The sequence below is a fragment of the Limulus polyphemus genome, unplaced genomic scaffold (genome assembly GCF_000517525.1).
Source record: "Limulus polyphemus unplaced genomic scaffold, Limulus_polyphemus-2.1.2 Scaffold1428, whole genome shotgun sequence".
Lineage (NCBI taxonomy): Eukaryota > Metazoa > Arthropoda > Merostomata > Xiphosura > Limulidae > Limulus > Limulus polyphemus.
In genome coordinates this window covers 55,947-71,037 of record NW_013667038.1, presented here as the reverse complement: position 1 = coordinate 71,037, position 15,091 = coordinate 55,947, and the positions used below count along the sequence as shown (strand labels likewise).

General features: G+C 32.0%; 1 protein-coding gene across 2 annotated transcripts in view; it reads left to right on the top strand.

The window, feature by feature from the left end:
• The window catches only part of LOC106463512 (signal transducer and activator of transcription 5B-like), a 60,919-nt gene extending 48,319 nt beyond the window's left edge, over positions 1-12,600 (top strand). For both annotated transcript variants that reach the window (XM_013923553.2, XM_013923552.2), the window contains exons 19-22: positions 1,148-1,303; positions 3,752-3,812; positions 4,576-4,707; positions 10,076-12,600. In XM_013923553.2, the coding sequence (XP_013779007.1) occupies positions 1,148-1,303; positions 3,752-3,812; positions 4,576-4,707; positions 10,076-10,208 (482 nt within the window). In that variant the 3' untranslated portion in view covers positions 10,209-12,600. The remainder of the gene's footprint in view (positions 1-1,147; positions 1,304-3,751; positions 3,813-4,575; positions 4,708-10,075) is intronic.
• The last annotated feature ends 2,491 nt before the right edge of the window (positions 12,601-15,091 follow it).

Genomic DNA, 15,091 nt, shown 5'->3' with positions numbered 1-15,091 from the left:
AAGTAGAATGTCTCAAAACTACTATCACTTAACTAATTAAACTATACCTCTAAAGTAGAATGTCTCAAAACTACTATCACTTAACTAATTAAACTATACCACTAGAGTAGAATTTATCAAAACTATCACTTAACTAATTAAACTATACCTCTAAAGTAGAATGTCTCAAAACTACTATCACTTAACTAATTAAACTATACCGCTAGAGTAGAATGTATCAAAACTACCACTCATTTAACTAATTAAACTATACCTCTAGAGTAGAATGTCTCAAAACTATCACTTAACTAATTAAACTATACCTCTAGAGTAGAATGGTATAGTTTAATTAGTTAAGTGATAGTTTTGATAAATTCTACTCTAGTGGTATAGTTTAATTAGTTAAGTGATAGTAGTTTTGAGACACTAGAGTAGAATTTATCACTCTAGAGGTATAGTTTAATTAGTTAAGTGATTAGTAGTTTTAGAATGTATCAAAACTACTAATCACTTAACTAATTAAACCAATGAGGATAAATAATTTTGTTACTGCCATGAACAATAACTTCAGTTTATTACTGCCAAATTTTAAAAGACAGTTGCAAGCTTGAAATAGAAAAAAAAAAGCTTTTCCTCTTGTTTATAAATATATGCATCAAATAAGAAAATGTGGTTTTGAAAGGTAAGGAAAGATGGGTGGGAGCTTCTGTTATGGGTTGTAAAAATGTATTGTTGTTTCAGCAAATGGAGAAGTTAGGGGATTGAAACTGTGCATTTAAACTTGTAATTATTTAACATCTTGTGTTATAATTAGTTAGACATTGTAGATTTATACTAGTGAAGTTATAAAAACTATAAAGGAAAATTGAGAGTGCATATCTGTCACGTGGTAACAGAAGTGGAGATTGAGAATTTTTGTGAATATTTATTTTTAGAATTATGAACTAAGAACTTAAGTATTATAGAAAATGGAATTATAAACTGAGATCTGATGCTAAGTTTATTAACATACATTGATAATAAAGTCATTTAATTAAATTTTGAATGTGAGTCTAAAACATTGTGACATGCTCACTTGTTAAATTGATTGCAGTGATATGGAGCCTGTATGAAATTGGTTAATATGAAACATTGTGCTAAGAATTTTAATTTTTTTTAATGGAAACAGAGACACATGAAGTGTTTATGCTCCAGCCTTTTACCAGCCGAGACTTTTCTATCCGTACGCTTGCGGACCGCATCAATGACTTGAAGCATCTCTTATACCTGTATCCAGATAGGGCAAAGGATCAAGCCTTTGGAAAGTATTACACTCCATTCACAGGTTTGTGTCCTTAAAATAGATAAAAAAATATATACACAAAGTTATTGTATCAGAGGATAATTCCTCCATTTAGCTGCTTTCCCTTCCTTTCGTTTCACACCTTTATCCTCTTCCTGATCCAGACAGACTTCTATGTCCTGTACGTGCTCTTCTTTGTTATATATTGCCTGCACAGCTTCCTTCTATGGTGTCCATTCCTGCCTCTTTCTCCTTTGGCAACCATCCTCTGTAAGTGTTTTTACTCCTTTGCCAATTTGGTTTAGGTCTTCACCTGATTGGCTTCATCCTCTTTATCGTCTTCCTCCCATACTTTGTTCCAAGTGTCTTCTCACCCAGTTTGACATCTTACCTTGTTTAGCATTATTCTTGCAATCCTTCTTCCACCGCAGCAGCCACGGAGAGGTGATAGTAAAAGTAAGAAGTTGGCCAATTTTTTGTTAAATATTACATCACTGTGAATAAAGATCTGTTTTATATGTTCATTGTTTTCTCTTTCTAGTCTGTACTCAATTTATTTTTTATATGAAATTACTCGAACCTGCATGTTTGGAAACTTTTTTGCATAATTTTATCATGGTTTTATCTTCATTTAACTTTTTCTCTAATAATTAATTGTGAATTGATATTGGTGAAACATTTGGTAGTTATTTCTTTTTATTATGACTTGGCTTTTAATTTTTCAGTAGGTTTTTGTTCCCTTTCTTAATAGCTTTAAGCACCAAAAATTGGCATGTTTAGTTTGTCAGGCATATCTTTTTATTATGCAGCTTGTATCTTGTGCATGAGAAGCAGTTTAAGTGCTGCATCATTATTCTCTAACTTACTATTGATTGAGTATAAATACCATCAAAGAATTAGATACTTTATCGGTCCTGGTCACATGGGGAACAAAAAACGTTTTAGATCATCTAAAGACATTAGATGTGATTGTAAAATGTTACTTCTGTATGGATAGTAAATTTCAAGTAATGCAAGTTTGACTTCTGTTAATCATGCTGATCAGGATCGATCAAATGCTTGTTTTACATTTCATATGGTTTTCTGAATACACTGATACTTGAGTTTTTAGTAGATCAAGAAATTAATTATTCATAAGATTTTGTAAAATTAGGGGGAGATAGGAGATAAGGTTGATTTTTTTTTAATGGGTAAGACTGATTAATTTATTTCTAATCAATACAAGCTTTTTATATACTTTACTTAACATGAAACAGAGTTAAGATAGAAATAGATAAGAAAAATGTCTTCATAAAGTCAGCTTCAGTTTACTAAATCCTCCAAGTCAGAATGATTAATTTGTTTCAGCTCTGAACGTGGTTTATCTTGTCCTCCTACTTTCCTACATTTAACAATGATATAAATACAGTTTCGTCTTGTTGTAAAGACTTATTATACAGTTGTAAGTTTTGTCACAAAGTATCAGTCTAATGATGAAATTTGTTTTTCAGAACATTTTTTTTGTGCCATATTTCTGATTTCCAAAAAATGTAGTTAAATGTATTCAGGTATATCAGGAATGTAGTATATTCTGGAAATATTGTAATATATTTTGGAAATATTTTAATATATTCTGGAAATATTGTAATATATTTTAGTATATTTTGGAAATATTTTAGTATATTTTGGAAATATTGTAATATATTCTGGAAATATTTTAGTATATTCTGGAAATATTGCAATATATTTTGGAAATATTTTAGTATATTCTGGAAATATTTTAGTATATTCTGGAGAACTAAGAGTGAAATTTGATTTATGATTTTATATTCAAAGATCATCACTAGTGTAATAGCTTCCTGCTTTCTAAACACACAGAGTCTGATTTAAAGGAGACAAAGAAAGTGTGCCACACCTGTAAAGGGTTGAAGTATTATATTGGCCAAAAAAATTAATGACTTTAAGAAAAACCAAGTTCTTTAAGAAAGTAATGTATTCAAGAGAAACGGTATTTCTTCAAAAACATTTTGGAAGTTATTCGCAATCATAGAATAGGGTTTTATCTGTTTTTATCTTGACCTCAACATAAAGCTGTGTAAAATACTATGATTTTGAATTTTGTTTGCAGATATTCATGGTTATATGTCTAAGTTCTTTAGTGTATGAGCAATGGTTGTAAATACGCACTTATGACAACAGTATGGGGTACATGTTGGCCCTATGATAGAGCTCTGGATTTCGGAGCTGGCGAGACAAATTTGAATCCATGCAATACAAAATATATCCCATGCTCAAAATCATGGATGCATTGAAAGAGTGACAGTCAATCCCTTAGCACGGTTAGTAGGTGGTAGTTTGCCACTGACTGGCTGTCTTCCGTTTGGTCAATAGTTCAAAATTAGAGATGGTGGCAAATAGTCTTTTTTTCTCCATGTAAATTTCTTTACACCTTAAAGTTTTAGTGAATATTTTCATCTCAGTATTTAATCTATATATTTTCCTTTTGTGTAGAAAACCAACCCCCTTCCAGTAATGGATATGTTAAGCCAGTTCTAGTGACACACATACCAGGGTAGGTGTATATTTCCAAACCAGTCTTACTGTAAACAGTAAATAAAAAAATAAATGTGTTTTGTATTACTAAAATACTGTAATTAATTTTTATGATCAGCTGTGTTGCACAATAAAATCTAGTTTTTACTTTTTTACATTATTAATACAAATTTTTGCATTTAATCTTCATTAATCCAAAAGTTAACATATTAACGTGTTACAACATTTGTTCCAAAATAATACAGGTTTTCAGGAGCAAAAGAGTTTTTATATTGAATTATTAAACACATGACTTTTGTAAATCAGAAATTATCATTGTTTTGGTAAGAGCCTTCTCCTTCATTTAATGTTAATAGCCACAAGTATTTAATTTGTTTGTTTGTCATTCAGATGTTAAAGTGAGAGTACTCTTATGAGTGCTTCTTTAGAAATATTGCTACATGTATAGCATTTTTTTGTATATGACTGTTTCTTTTGCAATAAGGAATGCTTGTTCTGATTTCTTTGGACATGAAAAAATGCCATTCTCAACTCCAAATGCCGTGTTTTGTTATAATATTTTAAGTGTGCCACCTTATAACATGGTTTCGGGTGTGTGCAGTACTTTGGAAAATGTCAAAAACGTAGCAAGAGGTAATTTACTTCTAAGTCTTGTATTGTACATTTAATTTAAAATTGTTTCATTTCTTAAAGTGGGTTTTGTTAGTAAGAAAAAACATTGATGACTACATGAAAAGAACTGAAGTGATTACACAGTTTATATTGTTTTCCTCCTTTCACAGTTTAACAGGGATGGTTAGCGGACTTGACAGTTTTCCTGGAACACCCCAGTCCTATTTTCCACCCCATTCTCCTGACACTGGTGGTTACATTGATCCCTCTTCCATGCCAGGCAGTGGTGACCAACCCATGCAGTAAGTGTTGTCAGACCACCAGATCTCTAAAAAAAACGTTTTGCGGCACTAGTCACGGCAACGTATGGAAAGTTCAGTACTGTTCCTTTCTGGTGGTCAACTTCTCTTGTTGTTAGTGAAGATAGGGTAAATGTTATCCATCAGTTAAATGTTGGAAGAGATACATTTTACTTCTTTGTGTTGTCTTTATCTGATAGCATTGTGCAGTTGTATAAATACATAAGTACACGTGCGTACATATATGTGAGTGTGCGTATATAATCTCACACACACAGAAACACACCTTAAGTGACCTATATAATTTTGGTTAAAACCGTGAGTAAACAGAGAATTTTGAATACATTAAATGTTTCTGAGAAATCATTGTTGTAATATTGACAAAGAAACAATTTATAGAAAATATGTTTGATACTGTTGTGTTTTTATAATATTTTAATACGTACTAGAATTTCCCAGGAATTTCATACTTTTGGTTAGAAATACCATGTGTTTGTGTGTGTGTGTGTAAAGCTATGGTTGTAGACTTCTGTAGTGTTGTAAGTATTGTGATTTGTCAGTGTTTTAGTTACAGAAACTTTAACATTTGCCCAAAATGGAATACATAGTATCTCTGTGATATTTTTTGAAAAAATAGGCTATTAGCAACTTTTACTATTCAATTACTTGTCGTTTTAATTTTATCTTTTTTTTTCTTGCTACTCTGTCCTGATTCATCGGCTATAAAATTTAATACTGAAGTCATTAAACAGAAGATTAAAGTTTAGACATCAATCTTAAGTAATTGTTATTGGAACATGTAGTTACAAAAGTCTATTCAGTATACACATATACGAAAAAAGGTTTGATTGACTTAGGTAGCAATAGAAGTTATACAAGCTCTAATTCCCAAAAAATAGAAACAGAAGAAGGTAACATTTAAAGACAGCTTTCCAGACATCATAAATACATTTGAGTTTTGACGTATAGATATGCAAGTTAAACTGTTTTGCTTGCTTGAACATCATAGAGGATGTTTTGGTAGTATTTGGCAAAATGTGCAAAGTATTGTGTAATATTTTATCTAATTCGGTCTCATATTTTATTTATATTACTATGCTTGTAATGATGTAATAATTATTTAAAGTACCCCCTCCTGCACTACACATTTTTTAGCCATATAATTGCAAAAAATAAAACATTTTACAATATCAATGAAATTGAAGAAAAATTAAGGATTACATGTTATAGAATAAAATTACCCAAAATCGTTCATGTAAGCAATAGTTCTAATAAATAACTTAAAGAATTGTCCACCCTGTAGTTTATGAGGTGTTCAGTATTTTCTCTGAATGTGAATTGTTGAACTGTCTATCTCCTTGCTCTGTGAATACAACCTGTGAGATGATGCTATTTTTGAGTCTTAAAATGTTAGTATGCATATATAAATAGATATATAACCTTCAAACTTAGGATATGTTTATGCCCACTATGTTTGAGAATTAGGTTTTGAAAATAAGCAAAACTATTAAACCTGTTCTAATGACTCATTTTAGAAGATTTAACTATGAGATAATGTTTCACTAGTTTGTACATTCAAACATATTAACCAAGGAGGAAAATTGATACTTGATCCACTTTTGGCATAACAGATGATGAACTGATATGTTTTATTTTTTTAAAACTTCCTTTTTAAACATTAATCTAGGTTACTGGTCAAATTAGTATCTTTTTATTTTAGTAGGGTTTTTTCTTTTTTAAAACCCTTTTGTTATGTTTTTTTAAAACATTAATCTAGGTCAGAGGTAAAATTAGTATATTTTTTATTTTGACATTATTTTGTCTCTTTCCCCCATTTTTTTTGAAAATAAGTATTACACACAAGACATTTGGCACTGTTGACAAAATCACTGTTTCCTGTTATTTGAGTTTTAGTAGATTGCATTTTTAGTTATTAACTTATCAAAAATCATATTTTAGTAATTATTATAACAGGACACTATATTGTTTTTTGTCCCTAAGAATTATTATATAATTTTGGAGAAAAAAAAACACTTAGAATATTGGTTTTTCTGTCAGATATGTTTTTTAAATGTTTTATAAAAACACTGAAATTTCTCATCAGTCAAAGGAGATCAAATTTCTTTTGTTTTAATTTTGTGTAAATATTTAAAAAAATTTTAAGGTTTCTAGATGTCAAATTGGTGTCATGATACAGATGTTTTATTTTAAAGCAGTTTATAGAGTGTGTAAAATGATAACATAGTCAGAGTGAGCCTTATAAATAGCACATCCATTTTTAAGGACACAAAACTTATTTTGTGATATCATGTACAGATTGTACACTTTGCTCATCAGTTTGTCACTTTGCTCATCAATTTGTCCTGTAAAAAAAAAGTCACAACTAAATATAAAAGTGAAACACATGTTTATTGTGTATTTGTGACTGATGAATAAAGAAAGAAGTGCTAACCAGAAAAGCTTTCTGATTATCTTTAATATTTTGTGTTTGCCAAGCTTGAACTTTAAGTTTTGTGCAGCATGAGTAGGTTTGAGTTATTAGTCAAAAGTTCAATGTATTGAATCAGCAGTACAATGTCAATGTGTTTTACAATCATATCTTGTCTTTCTTTTTTTTATGTAAACGAAGAGGTTGAAATTGTATGCATGGGCATGACACTTTATTTTTACTAGAGTATTTGCTGCATACTCTACTGTGATATGTGCTTAATAGAACTAGGTGCTGAAATGCTTCTTGATTCATTCTAAAAGTAAATAAGAGAGAAATACAATGTATTATAACAGTTGTTTGCATCTGTATGTAGTAAGAAAAATAAAGAGCAACCAAATATATTCTCATTCAAAGGCTGTTTGACTAAATGTGCTTTGCACCTGATATATTTTAGCTATATATATATATATATATATGCACTTAAAAATGTGTGTGGTAAAAAGTTGTTTGTTGTATTGATGGTAGTGTCTATTGACAGAAGATTATGCTTGTCACAGGTCACGTAGTACTAGGATACTATCATGGATCATTTCAAAGTCATATTTCTATATATGTACAACTCAGAGTCTTTCAGAAAATGGTATGTTCTTCTTCAGGAGCAAAAGATCTAATGAACATCAGGAGTGCTTGATGGAATTGATCAGTTCAAAAATGTTACGTGTTAGTCAAAATGATGGAGAAACTGACCAAGCAAGCAATATGAGGGAGTGCTAATGAACAGATAGTGACGATCAGGAATTTGAGTTGATGGCGGGGAGAGGGGGGAGTAGAACATTAAGTTGTGTGTAAACATGATGTAGGTTTAAAAAAACATAGAAGAAATTGAAAAAAGTATATAAATCCAAATAGTATAGTAATAGCAAAAACAGGAAAATAGAATAATAAAGTGAACAGTCAGAAAAATATTCTAGTTTACAGAAGCTAATATATTATAAGATTAGCATGAAATTTGTTTAAGTAATAGTACTGTGATAGAACAGGAAAAGTTGTCACTTAGCGACTTCCAACTTAACTCAATCATAAGGTTTAAACAAGTTACAGATGTTTTGAAAACCACCAATAAAGCTACAGAAAAGTTGTTAAGCATTACCACAGAAATTTCAAATTTCCTTCAGCTGACTGTTATATGTATATATATTTGGGGAGGGGGGGATGTATTAACTATATTGTTTTGAGGACCGTTTATTGTACTGTCTAAATATCTTTGCTCTAAGTTACTTGGACTTGTGGTCTGTTTGTACAATTTTTTGGATATGCAATGACTTGCCACTGTTTTTCTCATTGTTAAAGTTCTACTCTTGTCAAACCTCGTAAGGCTTTTTGAATCTTGCTTTTAAGTTTTTTCATCCTTTATTGATAATTCATAATTTGGAAGTCATGTTGATGTTTGGTTTTCCAGGTTTGTTTTTGTCTGCCAATGAGAATGAAAAATTACAGTTCTGATGTTATCAGTAGATCTTTCATATGTCATACATTTTTAAATTTGAGAATTTCACCTTACGTTAGGGATCGTAAGTGCATTACCCTAAGTACTGTTCCACTAGCATGTGTCTTAGAAGTGAATAAAGTTTAGAAAAAGCTACTGTGCATTTTTGTAAAACGAGAGAGAGTACATGTTACGAAAGCTGGCAGTGAGGTTCCTGCCATCCTTCAGGGTTCCTATCTGAAGAGCTTTTTCATTTCTTGATTTCATGTCAGAATCAGTGCCGTTTTATACAGTGTCTAAAGAGTGACCAGGAGTGCTTAAGTGTTCAGTGACTGGAAAATGCTGTGTTGGTGGATGATCTAAATTTTGTTTGTCCCAAACACTAGAACTTGTATCTTTGATGTTGGATGTTGTATTTTTTTTTGTTTCATAAGTAATGTATTTAATGATTTTTAAAGTATTTTTCTTGAGTTTGTTTTTATTGTAAAAGTGGTAAAAAGGACTTTGTAAGTTTGGATGTTTGATGACATTGTTTGCAGGGACTGTTTTCTTCAGCTCAAGACATATGATTGGTCTCTGTGGGAACCTAGAAATAACTTAAATGTTTATTTTCCAAAAGGATATAATAATAAGATCAGTCTTTAAGTGATTTTTTTTTAGGATAAAGGAAAGATACATGAAGTCATTTGTCTTGGTGGGTCAGAGGTAAATTTATCGACCTGCAATGCCAAAATCTGGGGTTTGATTTCCTGTAGTGCACGTAGTCAATTATGTACTTTTGTGCTAAATCAGCATCTTGAAGTCGAATGACTATGAAAAAATGTTTACAGTGAGACTTGTAGTGAAATTATAACAGTTTTTTTAAATTAGCTACTGATAATTTTTTGTGTTTGTAATCCTTTTTTTTTTCTTTTGGTCATAATTTTTCTTGGTGGATCAATTATCATCTTTTGCTCCTGATGAAGAAAACACTATTCTATTTTTTGGGTCATATTTTTTACCTTTTTAGCTATCACATACTTACAGTTAACTCTTTAAATTAAACTTGCTTTAACACATAGTATTGATGTTTCAAATGGGATTTGTTGTTGAAATGCTTTCAAGTGAATTAATTTTAGGTGATTTTTCTGCTAAAATTTTTTTTTCACTTTTAAATTTTTAATCATTGTTGTTATTTGAAAAGTTTTGCTAAACAGTTTCATTCTTTCTGCTGTAAAAAGTTGTTTTTTTAATCAAAAACTTGTGTATAGGACAATCAGAAAAACCATAATTCCAAAATAAAAGCTTTTATTCATTTTCTGTGGGTCATATTTTTGGTGACACGTTTCTGTTTCTTGCAGAGTAGTTCATAATGAGCAAGTTGGAGTGCTTAACTTGTAGCATTGGTCATAAAAGAAACGTGAATAGAGGTGTAGGTCAAGAGAGCTAACATTGATCGTTTCTGTTTTTGACAGTGCCGGTGCAGCAGTGTCTGATATGGACTACGATTTGCTAGGCATGGACCTGATGTCGGGAGACATGGATGTGCCGGTAGATTTCTCAACCATCAATGTTAGTGACCTCGTGGCTTACACCAAATCTGAATAAAAGTCTTACTTGAAACCTTGGAGAGATGCAGTGGTTCCTGAAGAATGGAAATATGCTTACTCGTCAAGGAAGTTCCACGATTCTAACTTGCTCATGTGAACATGTTAAGTGCTTGTGAAGCTATATAAATCTTTACTTTTCTTTGAAATGCACCTGCTAGAAATTTTGAATTGCAGTACAAAATACGCTTAATATAAATTTGTGACAAAATGACACCAATTAATACAGTGAAATTATAAAAAAACTAGATTATCTTGTCAGTAATTACATTAAAACATCTATATGAGAATGAAAGAAGAAATCTGTTAAGTTTAAAATAAATATCACCAGAATGATAGCTTAAGTATTTGTGTATTAGAACAACGGTAGCTTTCGAGCTATCATGGGAGATGAGTTGTTCTTTAAATTTCTGCACAGATGTGTAGATTTTCTCATTGTTGAGCTTTATTATTAGGTTTTCTGTAAAATAGTCGTACAGGATATTTGTAATATATCCATATCAGAAGTTATAAGATATACATAACTTCTACCAAGAAAAGTGCGAAGTTATTTGAATTGTTTACATCAGTCTTGGTTAGTTCACCATCTTTGTTGACTAGCTGCTCAACTTGGCAGTAATTGGTTCGAGCTTTGTTGTGGTTCTATGAAAATGTTATTAACTATTATCATTGCTTTTATTCGAAAACATTATTCACATTTTCATGGTGTGCTTTTTTTTTTTATGAATACTTTTACTGTTATGTCAGTTGTTATTACATTCGATCTTGTTTTATGTACAGGTATGTATCATGTAAAATACAAAAATGGAAAGTTGTTCAGTTGAAATTAGTCACTTTTTCGATACTTAGAAATTTGTCAAACAAATGTACTTTCACAAATTCATTGTTGTATATTTGACATATGTAAGGCCATTATCTTTTATTTGTTTTTTTAAAGGGAATCTTGGATAAACATTTGGATAGGTAGGGAGAATAAGAATATAAATGTACAATAACATGAATGATCATAGAAAGAAAAATAAAGTACGAGGGTTTTCCAAACTAGTATTTAAAGATGTTTATATGCTGTTCAAACTCGGGCATTTTGTTTAGTAATCCTTTAGTGAACAGGTATTTTGAGTAATCAGGAAAATATAAAGAATATCTGTTTGTATGATCTTGTTTTTCAAGTAAAACAGAAATACTGCTATTAAATTTTTAAAAACATTTTCAAGATAAAATACCTTCGTAAAAGAAAAACTCCTGCTCTCTGTCATGAAGCATGTTAAAAATTGACCCCACCCCAATTACTATTGCTGTTACTCCCAGGGCTAGGATTAACATTTACTTCTATTTAATACTGACTTTCATTTTATTTACTGATGATTAATACCATTGCTAATCTTTTAAATTGTTTTTGTTTTATGTATTTTGAATCACCCAAAAAAAACATGATACACTGAAATGAAAATATTCCATTGCACCTTTTTTTTTAAAGTACTGGAGTGATGACTTGTGTGTAGCCTTAGTGGTTAGCATCCTGGACTGTGGATTCCAGTGTCCAAGGTTTGCATTTGATTGCCACGAAAACACTCCACGCTTTAGTGTAATAGTTGTGTTATAAGAGTGACAGTCAAATCCCACTATTCAATTAAAGTAGCGGCGGGGGCTGTTGGCTAGCTAGCTGCCTTTATTCTATAGTGTTCACAGTTAGCGGTTGTTAGCCAAGATAGCCCTTGTGTAGTTTCACGTGAATTATTTTTTTTGTTCATTAATATTTTGTCGATATTGATGGCAGTAATAAGAATTAATATTTCATTGACTACTAAATTAATCATTATTTTAATATTGTAATGATGCTAAATAATGTTTATTTGTTAGGATATTTAATATTCCGGATATTAATTTATAAATTGAGGCTGTTAAAAGAGTTCTTTTCAGATTCGCGTATCGTGCGCCACGAACTCGGAATTTTACTTTAAAATCGATTGTTGAATATTTTATCATTATAAATATTTGTTTAACTAATTGAATATTTGGGTTGGTGGATTAAAAAAAACGAGAGAACATTTGCTTTATTGAAACAATTATTTGGGGAACCTATAAATCACGTAATAAAAAATAATGGCCTGATATGCACATGGTGCTGTTACAATTTATTTTGTTTGTGTTACAAATAAAGCTAAAATGTAATGAACATACTTGTTTTAATGGATTAACTCAGTGATAGAATACTGTAATCTGCTACATATCTTTAATCTTTCTTGTACAGATAAGTTGTAGGTGCTCAGTGATATATTTGTTTTCTTTTTATATTCTTGTTGTTTCATGTCAAGTTGACTCTAGACTTCAAGTATTTTTAGGCCCATTTACTGGCTCATAGGGGTGAAATAAAAGTGTTGAAAAACTGAAAACTATTAACACCTTTTTGATAAACACTCCTCATAAGTATACGTTATGAATAAAACATTACATGCTGAAAAACTGAAAACTATTAACACCTTTTTGATAAACACTCCTCATAAGTATAAGTTATGAATAAAACATTGCATGCTGAAAACTATTAACACCTTTTTGATAAACACTCCTCACAAGTATACGTTATGAATAAAACATTACATGCTGAAAAACTGAAAACTATTAACACCTTTTTGATAAACACTCATTCACAAGTATAAATGATAAATAAAACATTACATACATGACAAATTTTTAACTTACCTAAGTGGAAGTTTTCAATTGGTTAGTGAATAAAAAACAACAAAAAACGGCCTCTAAGTAGTTCTAGTTGTACACACGTTTGTAACCTTTCATTCCACAAGAAAGGCCTGCTAGTGGTTCAGCGGTAAGTCTAAGGGCTTACTACGTTCAAAATCGGATTTCGGTACCCGCTGTGAACGCTATACAGGTAGCCCATGGTGTGGCTTGCGCTTAACAACAAACAAACAAATCCATAGGAATGTTTGAGGTCAGTCACCCAAGTCGTGAAGTATATAATGTATTAAATTTAATTTGTTTGTTTTGAATTTCGCGCAAAGCTACAAGAGGGCTATCTGCGCTAGCCGTCCTTAATTTAGTAGTGTAAGACTAGAGGGAAGGCAGCTAGTCATAACCACCCACCGCCAACTCTTGGGCTACCCTTTTATCAACGAAAAGTGGGATTGGCCGTCACATTATAACGCGCCCACGGCTGAAAGGGCGAGCATGTTTGGTGGGAGAGGGATTCGAACCCGCGACCCGCAGATTGCGAGTCGAGCGCCTTAACCACCTGGCCATACTAAATTTAGCAGAAAAGCGTGTGAATGCGTGTAAGAACAAGTTAGAAAACAAAACCAATACCCTGACAAACCGAGAACTGAAGTTTCGAGCAGTGTGGATTCTATCGGCCCTCCTAGGTGGTTCACCCTCACCCATGGCTTGATGCAGTCTTTAGATAAGGTCTCTCTGTGGGACAGCAATAAGTTTGCGGATTTACAACGCTACGATATGTGGTTAGATTCCCCGCAGTGGACACAGCGGATAGCCCAATGTGGCTTTGCTATATATAAAAACAAATCATTGTAAAAGTCTGAGGCTACTTCCCCTTCCATCAAAATTTGGTCCCAAGTTTCCTTTACATCTCAGTGATACGTAAAAACAAACTTTCACATTAGATGAAGTACCGCCCTCTGTTGACCTCGTATGTTTTCATATAATAACCGGCGCAGATAGCCTATTAGCTTTACGCTAACAACCATATCACAATTCTTCATAAGTTAGTTACTTGTGGATGATTTCTGCTTTTATTAAAAACCTGTTCTTTCTGCTTACGTGTTTAACTCTTTCCCTATAACGTCTATAGAAACTCTCCCGAGTGCCCCCCCCCCTTTTAAAAATAGATAGAGAACGAAAAGCACAAAGGCGTGTGTTTTAATATTTCATGAATTATTTGAAACTCGTAAACGCTAAAATGTGGTTTAGGAACTGGCGAACCAGGTTCGAATCTGTGTAATATCGCTGATGATTGGCTGCCTTTTCTCTGTTCAGTAGTTCAAAAGTTACGCAAATTAATCATATGATTTTATTTTTGTTGTTTCATGTCAAGTTGACTCTAAACTTCAAGTACTTTTAGGCCCATTTATAAATATTTACTGGCTCAAGGGGTGAAATAAAAGGTTACTATCACAATTTTTAGGCTAGAAGAAGTATACATGGTATGACAGATGTATGTGCGCATGGCAGTGAAAGAATTAACTGTTCATTAATATGTGACGTAAGAACAACTTTTTCCCTAAACATCGGGGAGGGAAGACAGTCTCCGGTTCGTGGGGAAGAGAGACATATTTGTGTAAATTTTGCTTAAGTGTAACGTATTTACTACCGTATTTGTTGCGTTCCATAAAAGGAATAAATCTTTCTATTAGTATATATTTTCTATATAAATTAGGAAAGTTAAATACTGATACCTGGTAGCAAGGTAAAAAAATATCCACCTGTGAGAAAACATATATCGCCTTTTCTTTTAAATCTTACTTTCCCAAGTAAGTGTTTTTTTAGTATTAAATATACACAAGGAATTATGCGTGTGCATAAAATCGAGGGCCGAGCGAGACCCAGTGGTTAGTGTACTGGACCGTGGTGCTGAGGTTCCGGACTTACAAAAACCTTTTATTTAACCGAGCGAGACCCAGTGGTTAGTGTACTGGACCGTGGTGCTGAGGTTCCGGACTTACAAAAACCTTTTATTTAACCGAGCGAGACCCAGTGGTTAGTGTACTGGACCGTGGTGCTGAGGTTCCGGACTTACAAAAACCTTTTATTTAACCGAGCGAGACCCAGTGGTTAGTGTACTGGACCGTGGTGCTGAGGTTCCGGACTTACAAAAACCTTTTATTTAACCGAGCGAGACCCAGTGGTTAGTGTACT